Here is a 16,724-nt window from a genome sequence, read left to right as displayed (position 1 = left end):
CCCTGGTCCTCTCCCTACCTAGACAGGTGTGTGTCCAGGCCAGGGCAACATCCCCACCCCTGCCACAACATATGGGACAGCACAAAAAAATGGAATCCTGCTAGGAAGCAAGGACTATAGGATCTTCATTTCTCTCCTCTACCACTAGAAAGAAAGAGTCTGCAGCGGGGGAGGCAGAAAGGAAGGGTCTCCCAAGCATGGTCACCCAGCACCATAGAACATCCCCTCAAGCAGATGGCTCAGAGTCACCTCCTAGTAACCTCCTTGCGGCTGGGAAGTGTGGACAAGCAGATCTCCGACTTCACTCTGGCATAGGTGCTGCTGGAAGAAGAGGAGAAGGCCCCAAGCGAGGCGCTAGCAAAACCACTGCCTAGGAAAGAGAGCAAGAGGGAGAGAGAGGGCACATGACCTCTCCGAGTGCTGCAGGGAGCTTACAGTTCTCAGGGTGATAAGGGTCTGTCACACTGCTCCTGGGCATTTTTTAACAACTGAATGGGACATAAGAGGCTTCAGGGAGGCTTTGAACAGTCACCCTCCTGGAAAGGGTTTCCCATGTCTCCTAAGAACAAGCAAGTCTTCACTCCCTTAATCAGCATTTCAGTCAGAAGGCAGCAGCAGTCAAGACCACCTGGATGTGCCCAGAGATCAGCCACCAGCACCCACCACAGGACCTGCCAGCACCAGGAGCTCCTCTCCACTTAAAACCCACCACCCAGAATCCATAAAACCCCAGGGCAAAGGAATTTCTTTCTTCTATTACCTATTCTTCCAATTCCACATCACGTTCTCCATCAACACAGCTCTCTAGGAATTAAACAGAGCTGATGTGAATAGCTACCTGCTCTGCAGAGGAAACAACAGCTTTTCCGTCTGCTGTGCCTGGCATAGCATGGGACAGGATGGGTAGGTCCACAGCACTCTGCTGTAGGTGCAGAGCCCTCACAGTGAGCTGCACAAACCAAAGGGCAAGGGAGGGTCAGTTGTCCAACCCCTCTCCCCATAACCATCATTTATTTTTAGCTAAGTCCTTTGCTGAAAGCCCCCACCCTGGTACCTGTTGCATCTTCAATGCTGCTAAAGGAGCCACAGGACAAGCTACAAAGGAGACAAAAATGTGAGCTGTGAGGCAGCAGCTTCTCAAAGCCTGTACGCTCCTGTTCCGAACCCCATCCCAACAGCCCTCCCTCAACCACTAGCCAGCATTCCCACTCCCAGCCAGCATTCTCACTCCCAGTCCCCACACCAGATTCCTTCCTCCCCTCCCAGCCTGCTCTTCCTGTCCCCCACAACCCTGACACAGCCTCAAACAGCCCCCGGAAATCACCTTTTGTATGGCATGCACCTATCTTCCCGTTGCCGACGGAGGATGGAGCCAATACAAGGGGGAAAAGGGAAGGTGGAAAGGCGGTTGATATCCTTCTCACTGTCAGGAGTCACCTCCTTGGGCAGAGTGAAAGACAAACGCCTGTTAACACCAATATCCAGCACCACCTCTCCCCTTCCTTTGGCCTAGGTTGCAAAACAGCTCCTAGGGTACCACATGCCTCTTCCAGGACCATCCACATCCCTCCAAACATCCAGGGGCACCTTGTCTTCCCAAGGAGGGAGCAGAGATGGAGATGCAAGATGCTGCATCTCTATCTTCTTGCAATGTGCAGGCTATGAGAGTAGTAGCAGATGAAGGAAATATGCAGCCTTGTCGTTGTATCTCACTTTTAGACACCACACCCCTAGAGGTACAAGTAACCTGTAGGACTACCCACTTTAGGGTGCTCAAGCATGAGGGCTCAAAGAGTCAAAGGGAAATTGATAAGAACTATTAAAAGCAATAGGATGCTGCTACAAGATTCAAAAGAGCTGGGATTTCTCTCTCAGCATGTGTTAAACAGTTTTTTGGGGAGGATAACATCTTACACAGGGCTGTTGATCTCTAGGATGTCATACATGATGGAGAGAGTTTCTCTTCCCCTTCTTTCTCACCCAGCTGAGTGCTATACACTTCAATGCAGCATTGCCTGGTTTGTCAGAGACTAAGAGAAGAAAACACTGCATCTGGGTTCTGCTCCCACCTTACAGAGTGCCCCGTGCCCAGTCTTTCACCAAGACACTGCCTCATGATGAGCCCACTCCAATGCCTCTGTGCCCTTCTTGAGCAGCGTGGGTCCCCAATACCCTCAGCTGAGCGTCAGCCTCTCATGGTCAAGTGCTCACCATGCTCTGAACAGCTGAATCCCCTGGGAATGGGATGGCAGAAGCTCCCAGTGCATCCACAAGTCCAGTTGTAAAGCTGGTAGAGTTGTCTACAAGGCTCCAGGTGCTGCTGAGGTTGGAGCAAAGGGAGTAGGAAGAGCTGCACATCTGGGAGAGAAAAGACTCTATCATCCAACTGCGTCCCTCAGAAATTAGTCCTGAACCCTCTACCTCCTCTGTTCTCCCTTCTTTCTAGGCACCTTCACCTTGCTCAGGCTGCGGCTGCCTTGGCACCGCTGCAGCTGCGCCTCCAGCGTGCTGTTCAGCCCTTCTGTCTGGCTCAGCTTGCTTAAGAGGTCATCCCTCTCCTCCTCCAGGGTCCGTACACGTTTGCGGTACTGGTCCTTCTCAATCAAGCTCTGGGAGTATTGTAGCTGCACCCCATCACGGCTCTGGATTGCCTGCAAAGAGCCAGGGCAAGAATGAGAAAAGGCAGAGAGCTGCACTACAAATTACCACCTCCCACCCCTGGCAAGATCCACTGGGGAAGGAGAAGGTATCCAGAGGGGAGACAAAAGCCCTGGTCCTGCTGGAAGGTGAAGAACCGCAGGGGAGAGCAATTCACCTGGTCCCGCTCTTTTTCAATCTCCTCCAGCTGCAGCAGCACTGTGTTCATACGATGCTTGTAGAGATCACAGTCCTTCTGCAGTGTCCGGTATTTCAGCTGCAGATCTTCCACCTCCTGGAGATACTGGCAACAGCAGGCAGTGAGCATAAGCCCTCCAGAAAGTCACTGCTACGTCTTCCCAACCCTCTCCCTCCCTTCTCTCCTAGGTCCTGCTCAGTGTGCAGGGACAGGGACAGTGATGGATGCTCTACCTTATCCCTCAGCTCTTCCGCCCACTGCAGTTCGTTCTGCAGCGAGTTGAGTTTCTGGCAGAGATCCTGCCGGTCGTCTTGGGCTTCCTTCCAGTCATGCTCCAGGATGTCCAGCATGATCTGCTCAGAGCCTGGCACTGGGCTCTTGCCGGGTGTCTGGGAAGCAAGAGGGTACCATCACTGCACAACTATCATCACTCCCGCATTAATGAACTGTGCAGTCCAAGGAACAAAGTCACACTTGTGAGCACATCCAGAAGTCACAAAGCTGGAAATAAGAACTCATCACTGCCCAGGCCCAGAAGCAACGGCAGCCACTGCAGCCAAGCAATATGCTCAGAGGAAAGAACAGGGATTTCCCCCACCTTCCCAGCACCCACGTCACCAGCACTGGGAGTGCACCAGGACAGGAGATGGCTTGGAGCCTGCCCTGCCCCGTCAGGTACCTGCAACATGCCCTGCAGCTCCTGCAGCGATGCTGTCAGCCGCTGGTTCTCAGCCCACAGCTCAGACATGGCATCAGAGTGGCCTCGCTCCTCTGCCTCTCGCTGGGGGGGCACAGATGCCTGTTTCCGCAACAGGCTGCACTCCTCTTCTAGACTGGTCACTTTGCATTTCAGCTGGTCTACCTGCAACCCAGGGAAGAAACACAGTCTGACACACATGACCCCGCCTTAGCGTAGAGTGAAACAGAGAAGGTGCTGGGCAGGAAAAGGGTCCGGAGGTGAGGAAAGCAAGGGCTGGCCAGCCACAGGAAGGACTGTCCTATCGCTGAGGCAAGATTAGCACAGCTGAACATAAAAGCTTTTCCCCGCAGGGCAACAGAGGAACATGCACTTCAGTCTCAGGATCCTCTTTCTGTGCAACAACTTTCTTGCTACCTTTCTTGCTATCCTCAGTGCAGCTGGCCTTGAGCATGAGTGGACTAGGGATCTCTTGTACACAGCCAGCAGCTGTGAGTCTCCCAAAGGCTTCCCAACTCCTAAAATCGCAGAGAAACAAATCTGTAGCAGAAAAAAATCCACTGAAGGCTATTGAGGTCTGGGAGGCCACCTCTGGTCTGGGAAGCATTTGAGGCTCAAGCCACTGGAAGGTGCAGAGTACCACAGATGTATCATCACACCCTGGCCTGCTCTCATACTCTTCCACCAACATGTCTCTGGAGAAAGAGGAGGTTGGTTACTTTTAGGAGTAAGGGAGGTCTGATGACTGATGAGATCGATCAGAGAACCAGAGTTTCACAGCCAGATAAGGCTGTGAGAGCAAACAGGGTAGAGGAAACCTATCAAAGCCACCGAGCACAAAGCAGCACAGCCAAAATTGCCAAGGAGGAAGCCATAAACTCGATGACTTCTGCAAATCCACCCAAAAGACTTACAATGACTTTCAGGGACTGGTCATTTCTGGACTTTGGAGCCAATAGGAGAATGCAGGGTGGGACCTGGTGGTCCAGTCTGCATCAAGCGGGATTTCCTTACTCCACAGTCATCCACAAACGATTCATCCCCTGGCTCAGAGGAGGCCCAAGGGAGCTGGCATTGGCAGGAATACTGGATAAAAGTTAGGGGAGGATCCCAGGGCTGGCAGAGCAGGATAAGGAATGAAAGGTAAACACAGGTCTGTGTGAGAGGTCCAGGCCCTGACTGGTGGGGGGAATGCCAGGAGGCAGCAAAACACCAAGGAAATTCATTATTAATAGGATCAAGGCAGGGCTGACCTTGCCCAGGCAGGAAATGGGTGCATATTTTGCTGGAGGTGAGAGCCTGGCAGCTGGAGTGCGGTGTCATGAATTCCTTCAGGTATGCAGCATGAGTCTCTCAAACGTCATGAGAGAGATGAGGAGGCAGTGGGGAGCAGCAAGGCGGGTATGGAGTCTGGGCCAAAACACTTCTATGAGTGGTGAGGTGGGCTGGGCAGCTCCAGGCAGCAGGCACACACCCAGCACCCTGTGTGTGGGTGGCTGCACAGCTGCCATCCTCGCTAGAAAGAGGAAAATGCAAGCCCTTTCCTGGGGAAGGAGTAAATGCAAACACACAGCTTGACAGATTCAGATGCCAGCTGCATGCCTGTGCTGCCCAGACACAATGCAGGCATCCATCAGCACAGCAGGCAGCACAGAGTGGCCAGCAAACAGGGCATCTCATGGTACCACCAGCCAGGCTGAGAGCCGAGAGATGCCAGGGAAGGCAACACCCTGGCAGCTCCTCTAAGAGTTCGTTCTGGGTCCCCTAAGGAGTTTGTTCTGGCTCCTGTAAGTGACATGTCTCCGGATGAGCAGGAGTTGGTGATTAATCTCCAGCTGCCGCAGGAGAGTGCCGTGTCCATGACTTGGCTGCTCTGCCCCACACAAGGCATGCTGCCCATCAAGTGCAGGGGCACGCGCTCCAACACGTCCTGCCTGCCATCAGCTCCTTCATGCTCATAGGCCACCACTCAAGGACATCCGTGTGTATCTCCCTCAGCCATCAGTCCCTCATCACCTCCAGCCACCCGCTCCCATGCTCCCCAGGGCCATACCACCAGCTGCAGGTCCCGGCTCCGCAGTACAGCCATGTTCTTCTCCTCGCAGAGCTGTGCGTAGCGCATGGCCATCATGTAGTTCTCATCTTTCAGCCTCAGCAGCTCCACACTGTTGGAGTCCCACTCCTCTCTCAGCCGCTGGTAACGCTCCTGCACCTTCAGGAGCTCCTGTAGCTGCTGCTGCAGCTGGGTCTGCTCTTGCTCCAATGCCTGGTTTTTAACCTGGAGCTGGTGCTCCTTCAGCAGGTGCTCCTGCCGCTGAGCCCTCACCTTCTTCACTTCCAACATCAGGAACTGAGTTAGTCCCTCAGGGCCTTCCTCATCTGGGAGGAAACAAAGGAGAATCAGGTCCTGGCTGCTGAGACAAGGGTAACCCCCCAAAACCAACCCAATGCTCTGCTTTCCACCAAAGGGTGGCAAGCTCTCCTGTGGGTCTGCAGCCCTTCTTGCCCCAGGTTTACAGCACCACAGTCCATCACACGCATAATTCCTTGCACACAGGTAGCATGAACCAGGACTTTATACATGCATCTGCACAGATTGCTGACCCTTCCCATGCAAGCAGCAGCTGAAAGGAGGACAGAGCACTTCTCCCTACCCAAGATCATAGAGCAGCGCTGGGCTGGCTCTCTCCCTGTTAGCCGGGTGTAGTGCTCTGGGTAGTAGAACTCTAAAGACTCCAGGAAGGCTTCATAGCCTCGCTTCCCACGGCGCCGGAGGATGTCCATCAGGTAACCTGGAAGAAGAGATGAAGAGCTAGGATGAATTCCCTGCAAACCAGAGAAAAAACAATACTGACCGGCTTTGTGATACGAGATAGCATCTCCACCAATTCTGCTTCCATCCATAATAATGGAAATGGCTGGAGGAGGGAATGGAATTAGAGCACTGCCTTCCTCCGTGTGCACCCTGGGGGAGGACCACCACCACCCTGGGGGAGGTCTGGCTGCAGAGCATCTCAGAGAACAAACAAGGGACCAGGAGGCCACAATACCACATGCTGGGTAGCATGCACTGCCTGTCAAAATCACAAACCAGGCTCACTCAATGCAAGCCTGTGCTTTCTCCCACCTGTCTGGTTGCTTTTGCAAGGGAATCGGCATGAATTCAGCACCTCCTCTTCATCCTGCTCGTCTATTACGCGGCATTGGCGCAGGTATGGGGTGAGCTTTGCAGGGTTTAGGGAACGGGTCAGCTGGTGCCTTGCACTCTCAATCTTCTCCCAGATGGTGTCTTCGTCCTCCTCCTGCTCTGAGAGGCTGCAAGCTTGGAGGGAGGCATTCTCCAGGGCTGGGAGGAAAAAAGGAAAGAGCAGGTCTGAGGAGTGATGGAGGAGCATGGGCTAAAAGGCATGAGCAGCTATGGGAGAACACGAGTCAAGGTAGGATTCTGTAAATGTGACCCAGGTACATTAGAAGCCATTTTACATACAAATCAGTCCAGCATGATCTTGAGTGTCCACCTTGGACCTTAGATATGCAGGAGGCAGAAGGCAAATAGTGGTATCTGTGTTAGGAGTCTACACTGTAGGAAGTCTACGGAAGAGGTCATCTTCCCTGAAGCACTCTTAAATCCTCCCAACCATCACATATTGTTCCTTTTTGCCCCAGTCTCTGAGAACAGGAAACTCTTAGGACCAAGAGTTTTCACAGCCTCAGGCACGCTCTCTCATCTTGGGGTAGGAGAGGAGCGTTTCACTGGGGATCTATTTGCCCTGTGCATGCCCCAAATTCCAATGACCAAATGGAATTTCTAAAAGGCATCCTTCCACAGAGCATCTTGGCTACAGGTACTGGCCCCAAAGGGAAATCGCAGAAGTGTATCTTCCATATATCTTCCACACATCACTGTAGAGCCCTGGAAATACATAGCAACAAGGCAATGTTTGCTCTGTCAACCAAAGAAAGCAAGAGGGACCCCCTGAAGTCAATGGACCAAAAACCCTTAGAGCAGTGGTGAACCAGCTCCATTAAGCCCTACAGGTTGTACGTGCAAGGAGCTCTCTACCCAGCTGGATATCAACTCAACCAGCATATCTATTTTCACTTGAGAAATCAAGCCTGCTTCACAAGCCAGCACAAATCCTCTTAGCTGGCAAGGCAAGGCACAGCAAATACCTTCTGAGACTTAGAAGCCATCTCTCCTCCCTGGTGCGCACTGCTGCCTGCTGCTCTAGTGCTGGCTTCACGTCCAGCTTTCCTACCCCAGCCACACAAACATCCCCATGGCAGCATAGAGGTTGATGTTGCATGAAGGCAGAGGGAAAGAAATCTCCCGCTCTTTTTTTTTTCTTCCTTTTGTTATTTCTTTTTTTATTTCTTGTGGTGAGAACTATATCATGCAATTCCAGACAGCCAACTAGCACAGCAAGAAGAATAGCTGAGAGAGCTGTGCAGCAGTTAATTCCCCAAGTAGGAATATGGGAGGCTCAGAGCCTGCTGGATGAAGGATAACAGAAAAAAGAGAACTGTTGAATCCACAAAAGATACTCAAGTGTCTGATTTCCAGCACCTAAGGGCTTAGGAGCCTAAATAACGCTACAGATCTGTCTCTTCCCAGGCTGAATAAATCAAACAACTGCTTTTCTTGCAGAAACTGATCTCTCTCACTCGGGACAGTCTCGCTTGCCGCAGCGACACAAATACGAAGCAGGAGGATGCGACAGCAGGTCACAGAAGTTGTGCTGCTCTGAGCTCTGCTCCTCGGCCGAGGATTTATGCCTTTAAATCAAAGTGTTTCTCCAAGAAACCCAAACCGGCTGTGCAAGCAGACTCCGGCTTCTCGGCAGGCAGCCTCGGCAAAGCGGGGAGAGGGGGCGGAGTGGTCTGCGAGCGGGTCTCCCTCCTCCCTCCACGGCCCCTGCGGCCCCGGGTGGGGGCAGGCAGCCCTCCCCCTTTCGGCCAGCTCTTCATGGAAAGGCGAGCTGCAGGAGTTGGCTGGGAAAGTGGAGGAGAAGAAGAGCAAACACACCACCACGCCCGGAGCCCGTGCGAAACCAATCGCCCCAGGGCGACGCCGACGGGCGCAGCAGCATCCTCAACGAGAGACAGAACTATGGAATTATAGTCTGTAAAAGACCTTTGAGATCATCAAGCCCAGCCGTGCCTGTCCTCTGCTAAATCATGTTCCTGAGCGCTTCATCTACCCACCTCTTAAACACCTCCAGGGATGGTGACTCAGCCACCTCCCTGGGCAGCCCGTTTCAGTGCCCAAAGACCCTTTCGGTAAAAGAATTTTCCCCAATATCCACCGTAAACCTCCCCTGGCGCAACTTGAGCCTATTTCCTTTCATCCTAACCCTTGCCGCTTGGGAGAGGAGGCCAGCACCCACCTCTCTACGCCCTCCTTTCAGGGGGTTGGAGGCAGGGAGAAGGTCTCCCTTCAGCCTCCTCTTCTCCAGGCTGAACAACCCCAGTTCCCCCAGTTTAGACCTGTAAGACGGGGCACCCCGCCGGGCTCGGGGAGAAGCTCTGCTCCCCCGCTCCCGTCCCCCCGCTCCTTACCGGCCATCCCCGGCTCCTCCGCTCCGCTCCCACCGCCCCGGCAGGTGAGTCTGACGCTCTCTCCCCACGCCTCCGCACCTTCGCTCCCTCCCTCCCTCCTTCCCTGCCTCCCGCCCATCCTCCGGCCGCCCGGGAGGGACCAGCCGAAGCCCTGGGCGATGGGGAGCTCAGCTCTGCCCGCCCCCGGGGCCGCAGAACTCCCCTCCTCCAGCCTCTCCCCTGTTCCCGGAGCCTCCGGCTGCTCCTCACCTGGGTGAGCCAGAGAAAGGCTTTCTCACCGCGGGTGTCCCGTCTTTCTTCTCCCCGCTCCCCAGCCCCGGGATGCAGCTGCTCTGCGGAAGGATGTGGCTCGCCAGCGACTTCTCTTCCGAAACGCACCCGGCTTCACCTCCCGACAGAGAAGGGGGGGTGCCCGGCTTGGCCAGAGCCCTGCTCGGCTGGGAGAGGGTGTCTCCTGGCAGGGCACAACCTTCCCGGAATCATAGAATCACTAAGTTGGAAAAGACCCACTGGATCATCGAGTCCAACCATTCCTATCAATCACTAAACCATGCTCCTCAGCACCTCATCCCCCCGTCCATTAAACACCTCCAGGGAAAGCGACTCGACCACCTCCCTGGGAAGTGGATAAGTGCATAAGGAGGAGGAGGGTGTTCTTTTGTGGTTCAAGGGCTCCAGAAATGGTAGCCTACCCACCCCAGGTGTAGGGCTGGTTCTGGATGGAGGCAGGGGTCCAGCAAGGGGTGAAAGTGGGGGATGGTGGAAAGGAGTCCAATCTAGACCTAGAAGAGCATCCCACAGCCTTAATTTTTCCCCCAGTCTTCCATAGTGTCTGTGGGTGCAGCTGGGTGTGGAGGCACCCTTGGGGCTGAATCATAGAATCACTAGGTTGGAAAAGACCCACTGGATCATCGAGTCCAACCATTCCCATCAATCACTAAACCATGCCCCTCAGCACTTCATCCACCTGTCCTTTAAACACCTCCAGGGGAGGTGACTCAGCCACCTCCCTGGGCAGCCTGTTCCAGTGCCATACCCCAGGGCATGCAGCAGCTTGTACTAGCCAGCCTGACCAAGCACTGAGTCCCCCGCGGGCCAGGGGCAGATGCTTGGAAGCCTCCCTCCTCCCCCAGCCCAAGTGGCCACAGCAATCCCAGAAGTGGATTTGTGTGTCCACACAACATCCCAAAGAACCTGCATAGGGAAATCTCCATCCCTGCCACATGCTCAGCTGCCCAAATCTGGGACTAGGAGGGATCTGACAGAGATTAACTCAACAATGTAGTTAGGTGCAACATCATACACCTCCCATTCCAAAGCTAAGGTGTTTTTCATTTTCTCTAGCAACCCCATTTCACTTGCATTTCATCACTTTCAGTGGTGTCAAACCTCAGACCTCGGTGACCAGTATAGATGGCACAGCCTTTGTGCAAGAGATTCCCAATGCAATATCAAGTTCATAAGAAGTGGGAGCTCACCTGTTTCTCCCCAGCCTCAGGGTCAGCCCACAGGGCGGCCCAGGGTAGTGCCGTGCATCCCTTCAAAGCTCTGCACACATGAAGGAGCCCTACATGGTCCCTGCCTCTGCCAACGTGTTCTCAAAGGGGAGATGCCCTGAGCATCCCACAGCTACAGCTTCTAGACCTCGCCTCTGCCTGACAACCTTCCAAAGAAGTGAAGAAACCAAAGTGTGGGGCAAATGAAACAGTCTTGAGGTATAAACCGAGACCCCTGCCCTAAAGGATTCTCACTGCACTCAAAATGACTATCTTCATTTGTTTCTCCTCCAGGGCCAATGGCAGACACATCCCCTCTGGTCCCCACAGGCCTCCTGCGCCAGCTTGAGCAAGGTGGTTTGAGGGAAGGGAGGCTTTAGCAGGATCCTCTCCTCAGGCTGCTATGTTCTTTTGAAGATCAAGCACAACCACCATCTGGGAATTGAGACTGTATCTGCGCGATGCACAGAGCATCACACAGATGCACAGCCTTTGTGTTGCAAAACGTAGACAGGTATTGAGCAAACACCAGGCACACACATGCACACAGGGCTTTCAGAAAACACCACCTCCTCTTGCATGGCCTCTGTCCCTGCATGGCCTCTGTCCCAATAGGCACCAGTTGACACACTAAGCATATGAATTTGTTGCTGACTCAGCCTCCCTGTGAGGGGTCCCAAGTGCCACAATACCCTCCTGCACAGCTCCACCGCAAAGTGACACAGGAGCAGCGGGGTGCGGTTCCAGCCTCCAGCCCTTACTTCCAGCCAGAGGCCTCCAGCTGACTGATCAAAAGCAAGTACAAGCAAGGCTGGCTGCAGGGAACCCCTTCTGACTCAAGCCATGTCAATTTTTGCCTGCCAGTTATTCTCACAAACAACCCAGGTGTCTTTCTCTCTGACTCTCTAGTGAAAAGATTTTCCCCGAGCAGAATAGTATTAGGTGACAGAAGATAAGATCTTCACAGTCATGATAAAAGCCCCAAAACAAGGGTTGGTTTCTTTCATTCACCCAGAGAGAGAAAATGAAGGCTGATGTCAAGGAAACCTCTCCCTCCACCCACCCTGACCCCAGGGGTAACGGCTGCGGTGCTTTGTGACTCAGAGCATGCAGACATCAGACAGACCAGCGCCCACATCAAGCATCCTCAGCCACTTTCCTTCGTAAAGGGTCTCTGAGCTCAGTCAGCCACTTTCCTTCATAAAGGGTCTCTGAGCTCAGCCGGGACCCCAGGAGCAAGCAGACCACCCCTGAGGGCTCTGGGCTGGGTGGCTGATCCCAACAAGTCAAACAGCTCCTGAGAAGAAGGATATGTTCCATACCTATATTTTGGCCAGGGTTTGGAGGCACAGAGATGAAGAGCTAGCCCTTCAGAGGAAAGCTGCAGTCCTACAAGACGCCCTAGGTTCATATGAGATGCAAGGTCCCACCAGACTGAACATGGTTACAGCCAGGTATTACATTTCCAAAATAGCTTCTTTTGTGCTGGTCCACTTGAGTTCACCCTAGGAACGACATTGGGCTGTTCAAGTGGGGTTTTTCTGTGTTGAGTTGCTGGTTGTTTTTTTTTTTTTTCAAGTCCAAACCAAAATAGTCGCACTGGTAAAACTTTCCAAGCCATGCCAGCTCGCACAGGAAATCTATGACAGGGCAGCAAATGGTGAGCCACATGTTGTTTCCACCACCAGAGGAAGAGCTTAGCACACATGGCCCCCAGAGTGTGACAGGCAGTGGGTCTTCTGAAGGACCTTGTTGTGTGGGTCTGATCGACAGGACAGTGGGATCCCTCGGAGGCGAGCAAGCCCATGCTGCAGGGAGCAGGGCTGGGTGTGACCCAGCACCACATCGTTTTGCCCCTCCTGGAAACAGCTTTAGAAAGGTCTGAGGCAGGAAGGAATTCATTAAATTCCCCAATTGTGCAGCTAAAACACCACCAATATAAAGCTCAAGCTGCAGTTACAAGTGGTGAGCTTAGAGGCTTTGTCAAGTCCTGCCCTGTCTCTTGGGAAGCACAGTATCTTTCCAGACCAGACCAGAAACCTCCTATCCAGCATCCATAATGTGAGTTGGTAAGAACATCTTTAGTAATATATTCCTTACTTACTTCTTTTTTTTTTTTTTCCCCAATCAAAATATGCTATTCTTCTCACAGCCCAGTGATTTGCAAGGACCTACAGCATCCAATGAGATTCCGGGGGGAGGTTTGCTAAGGTCCGGGGTGGTATCCCTACTCAGATAGGGGAAGAGAGTTGGAAATAGCACCCAATTCCTTTAATAATAGTTATTATTAAAAACTTCCACCCTGCAGTAGCTGTCCCAGCATGATTTGGTGTAGTGAAAAAACTCCCCAGTTTTTGTTCCTGCATGGAACAAACACAAATGCCGAAAATACAAAAGAGGTTGTGAAACAGAATTAGTGACTTCAGCCTGATCTAGTTGGCTCATATGCTGGTTCAAATCAGATTAACTAACACACATACAGAAAAAAAAAAAACAGCCAACACTTTTATTTTCCTAATGACACTCATCAAACTCAGTGTTTATATTAGCAACCTTTGCAAGGACTTTAACTACCTGCTCACCTCCCCGGTGATTTTCATAGCAGATGTAAGGCTGCCCCCACACACTGCTGGTGGTTTGTTCCCATCATAGTGGTGGTGATGACTGCAGAAGGGAAGAAGGAATGAGGCCCCCCCAAAAAAATGGATGAGTGGCCTTCCTAGCAGGAAGGAAACGCATGTATCTGTGTGGAGATAGCAAAACAAGCAAATATTTCCTTCAGCATTCCTCCCCCGCACGCACACACCCATTGCCTGGAGCTACAGAAGGCATAAGTGTGTGGGAGCCTTTTGGTAAGGGATTGGCAACACATCTCATCCTCATTAGGGCACTGAGGTGTGCAGGGTGGCAAGGAAGACCTGAATTAGAGCAAGCTGATGGGATTCAGGTCATGAAGACAGGCTTCCTCACTCCAAAGCTGCCCATGGCAAATGCGCTCCATGTCAACAGGGCTGAACCTGGAAATCTCCTCATGCTTGGCTCCCACCTCAGCCTTGCTCACAGTTGCCTTATTCTTAAAGTATTCTCCCTGTGGGATCAGTCTTGGCTTTTTCTTCTCCTCTCTCTCCAAAAAAAATGTGCCAGATGTGAGTCCATCTCACTGAATCCAATTTCCTTGGTTGGTTCTGCATCCAACTTTGCAAGGGGTCTACTGAAGTCTGCCCTCCACTGCACAAGAAGGGTCCAAACGCTGACCATACAGAGGTCACAGCAAATTCAGGGGAGCAATATCTGCTCTCCCCAGGTATGACCCACTCTATCTAGAAACCGGGAGTGAACTCAGCTCTCCAACAAAAGATCCACCTTTGGTTTTTACTGGTGTGCATGCAAACACAATTTGATTCTGAGGGTGGAGCTGTGCACACAAAGAGCGGGTAGATCCCACATGCTTCGGGCAGAGAAGAAATGATTCTCCAAGAGGCAACGCAATGGGGGAGGGAGCCCAGAGAAGGAACAAACCCAGCTGCATTTTCATTGCAGCAGGCAACAGCTGGCCAAACCCATCCGCTTTTCTTTAATGCTTTCCTTGCACGCTGAGGCTGCAACCACCAGAGGTCAATGTGACTACGCCAACCTCAACCAGCTGTTGTTGGGTGCTGCAAAGAGCTCCTTTCGACAAACAGAAATATGAAGTAGGTAGTGTTTTCCACCTTTCAGGACACAACTTTGGGACAGATTTGCCTCTGAATCCAAATTCAAAGCATTAATCACAATATGACCTCAGCACTATCCTGGAAAAAAAAAAAAAAAACCAGACTTGAGAATTATAATGTCTCCAATCAGCATCTCACACTCTTAATTGAGACTCTGTTACTTGTCCTACAGGAACTCACAAGTGCTCCGGTCGCTCTGGCCATGTCTCATATTGCTAGTTTCAGCATCACTTAGGTGTTTTCATCAGTCCCAGAGCTGCCCTGTTAGCAACAGGTGGAAATGGGCCATCTGTCCTTCCCCGAGTCCTACTTCTGCTCCCTGGGGCGTAAGGTCTGTTTGAGTGAATGAGGTCTGCCACAGATCCAGGCTGACTGAATAAGAGGAATAGCTGTCCTGCAGCCAGAGGAAGGCGAATGAGTTAAATGAGCAGGGTCATCAGTCTGTGTTAGAAGTCAGACAGGGAAGATGACACTGTGCAGAAATAAAATCAATATGTCTAAATAGCTTTGTAACAGACAGACGCTCCCCTGCACGACCACACATACCAGCTACATTCTCCTCTCCATCCTACCTGTGTCTTCCCCTTGACCTCCTCAAACAGTCATAGATGCCCTTTCTATCCTAGCCTCCCAACCCCTTTATTATCATCTGTATGAACACACACCTAGTCAGAGCAAACAAAAAACCACTTCCCACTCCAGCAGAGCTCCAGCGTTGTCTCCAGCCTTGTGGGATGTCTGGTTTCCTTAGACAAGAGATGTCTTCTTCTCCAAGAAGACTCCATCACACTACAGGATCATCAATGGTCCTCTGCACAAAGCTAGCCAGCTGCCCAGACCAAGCGTGTTTCCACCATCCCATATAACTTTAGGACAGGAGCAAAGACAGGCCAGAATGCAACCCCTGCCTTGTGTTTGCAGTGCAGCTGAAGTTGAAGACACTGAGACAGTGAGAATCATCAGATGCCATGATATAGAGGAGCAAACTGACTGTGAGCAGTTTGAATTCAGAAGAATAAATTGCCACCAAGAGATTAGCTATTTAGCTGGAACGTCTGCTCTGCCCACTTCAGAAATGCCTTAGTCCCTCACGCAGCTTCAACAGGAGGTCAGGAAGGACCTTAGGTGGAAAACACTACTTCCATCTTCCCCTCTTCCTCCCTGAGATGATCAAAGTCCCATACGGCTCCTCTTCTGAGCTGGTACACAAGCATGGCCAAGGGTCTCTGGCAGCCAGAGTCCCTAAAATTCACCGTCAGACTGAGAGTGGCCAGATGCTGATGGAGGAGGAGCAGGAGGGGGTAGTGCCGTCCAATAACACCTATGACACCAAACATGTGCTCTGTCTGGGAAAGGGATAGGGTTCATGTGCTGGGGAAGGAAGATGCTGCCCACCAGCATATTTGCTGCATAGAGCAATAGACATAAATTAAGACCCCCTCAAAAGCCCTTCTGCTTCAATAGTTAGGGTTTTGAGGGCACGGGCTGGCGATGTACATGGGATGGCAAGTTGGTATTTCAGCATGCAACTCATCAAAGCTCCAGCAGCAACTGTCAGAGAACAGATCCTGGTTCACCTGTGCAGCTGGCATTGCAGTTCATGGTTTGGGCAACAACCACCAAGCCGGTGTTTTTCTAGCCCCAGGAATACCTGGCTGTCCTAGGAAGGTCAATGCAACTGTGAGTGTGGGAGACGTGCTGAGACTTTGCTGAGGTTTCAGTGAGCCAGGACCAGGCCAGGATCTTTTCTCCATGGCTGGATAGCAAATGTATCCAGGACACAGATAGGGAAAAGAGCTAAGCTTATGCTAACTGCAGCAAAGTCTCTCTGGAGAGGACAATGAACAGCCAAGTGTCACCAGCACTTGTAAGAGCACTCTAGAGCCATAGGGTGGCACCACCCCACCGTCCAAACCCTTGGGGAAGGAGGTGGCTGAGGAAGTGCCAGAGCAAAGCGCAAAAGCTTCTGGTCAGTATGGCCTTCTGCTGGTGCCCTTGCAAAGGGAAGGATGTGGGGAGCCAAGGGCTGTGCCTGTTCTTGCCAGGGGGACCAGACAGGGCAACTTGTTCCTGACTGCTGAGGTTCTTTCCAAGCTTTTCCATCCTGAAGCTGCTGGACCCACACCAAGATGCGCCCACTCTCCTTCATCTTTGCCCCAGTCTATGCTGGATCCAGCTATTCTCATCCTACAGCTGATCAGAAATGGCTGCTGCACTGAGCCAGGCCAGGCTTCCCTGCATGGCAGCCAAGGGGACGTTATCTCCCTTCTGCTTCTGTTACAGTGCCTAGTGGGGTGTGCTCCGAGGCATCTGTCAGAGGCGGGTCTGCACAGAGCATCCCTCAACCCCTGCTCAGCATGGGCCAAGGGCTACAAACCAAAGCTGAGATCCAACAAACGGGTACAGATGTGGCATCAGCTGGA

The 16,724-nt window shown here is 52.3% G+C and overlaps 1 protein-coding gene across 5 annotated transcripts in view; it reads right to left on the bottom strand.

Annotated features, from left to right (window-relative positions):
• The window catches only part of CARD10 (caspase recruitment domain family member 10), a 29,985-nt gene that overhangs the window by 11,639 nt on the left and 1,622 nt on the right, over positions 1-16,724 (bottom strand). For 3 of the 5 annotated variants that reach the window (XR_011337384.1, XM_069856408.1, XM_069856442.1), the window contains exons 1-12: positions 9,093-9,149; positions 6,661-6,879; positions 6,188-6,325; positions 5,587-5,912; positions 3,516-3,698; positions 3,070-3,225; positions 2,816-2,941; positions 2,457-2,651; positions 2,212-2,358; positions 1,325-1,440; positions 1,055-1,095; positions 250-370 (exon numbers count right to left, since the gene is read on the bottom strand). Coding sequence is in view for 4 of the 5 variants with exons in the window: in XM_069856408.1 (XP_069712509.1) it covers positions 250-370; positions 1,055-1,095; positions 1,325-1,440; positions 2,212-2,358; positions 2,457-2,651; positions 2,816-2,941; positions 3,070-3,225; positions 3,516-3,698; positions 5,587-5,912; positions 6,188-6,325; positions 6,661-6,879; positions 9,093-9,099 (1,775 nt within the window). In the remaining variant the exon portion in view is untranslated. Of the gene's footprint in view, positions 1-249; positions 371-1,054; positions 1,096-1,324; positions 1,441-2,211; positions 2,359-2,456; positions 2,652-2,815; positions 2,942-3,069; positions 3,226-3,515; positions 3,699-5,586; positions 5,913-6,187; positions 6,326-6,660; positions 6,880-9,092; positions 9,150-16,724 lie in introns of those variants that run through there. The other 2 variants (XM_069856423.1, XM_069856431.1) reach the window with 2 other exon arrangements.

Source organism: Phaenicophaeus curvirostris, chromosome 1 (genome assembly GCF_032191515.1).
Source record: "Phaenicophaeus curvirostris isolate KB17595 chromosome 1, BPBGC_Pcur_1.0, whole genome shotgun sequence".
In the NCBI taxonomy this organism is placed as follows: Eukaryota; Metazoa; Chordata; class Aves; order Cuculiformes; family Cuculidae; genus Phaenicophaeus; species Phaenicophaeus curvirostris.
This window is presented reverse-complemented; position numbering and strand designations above follow the sequence as displayed.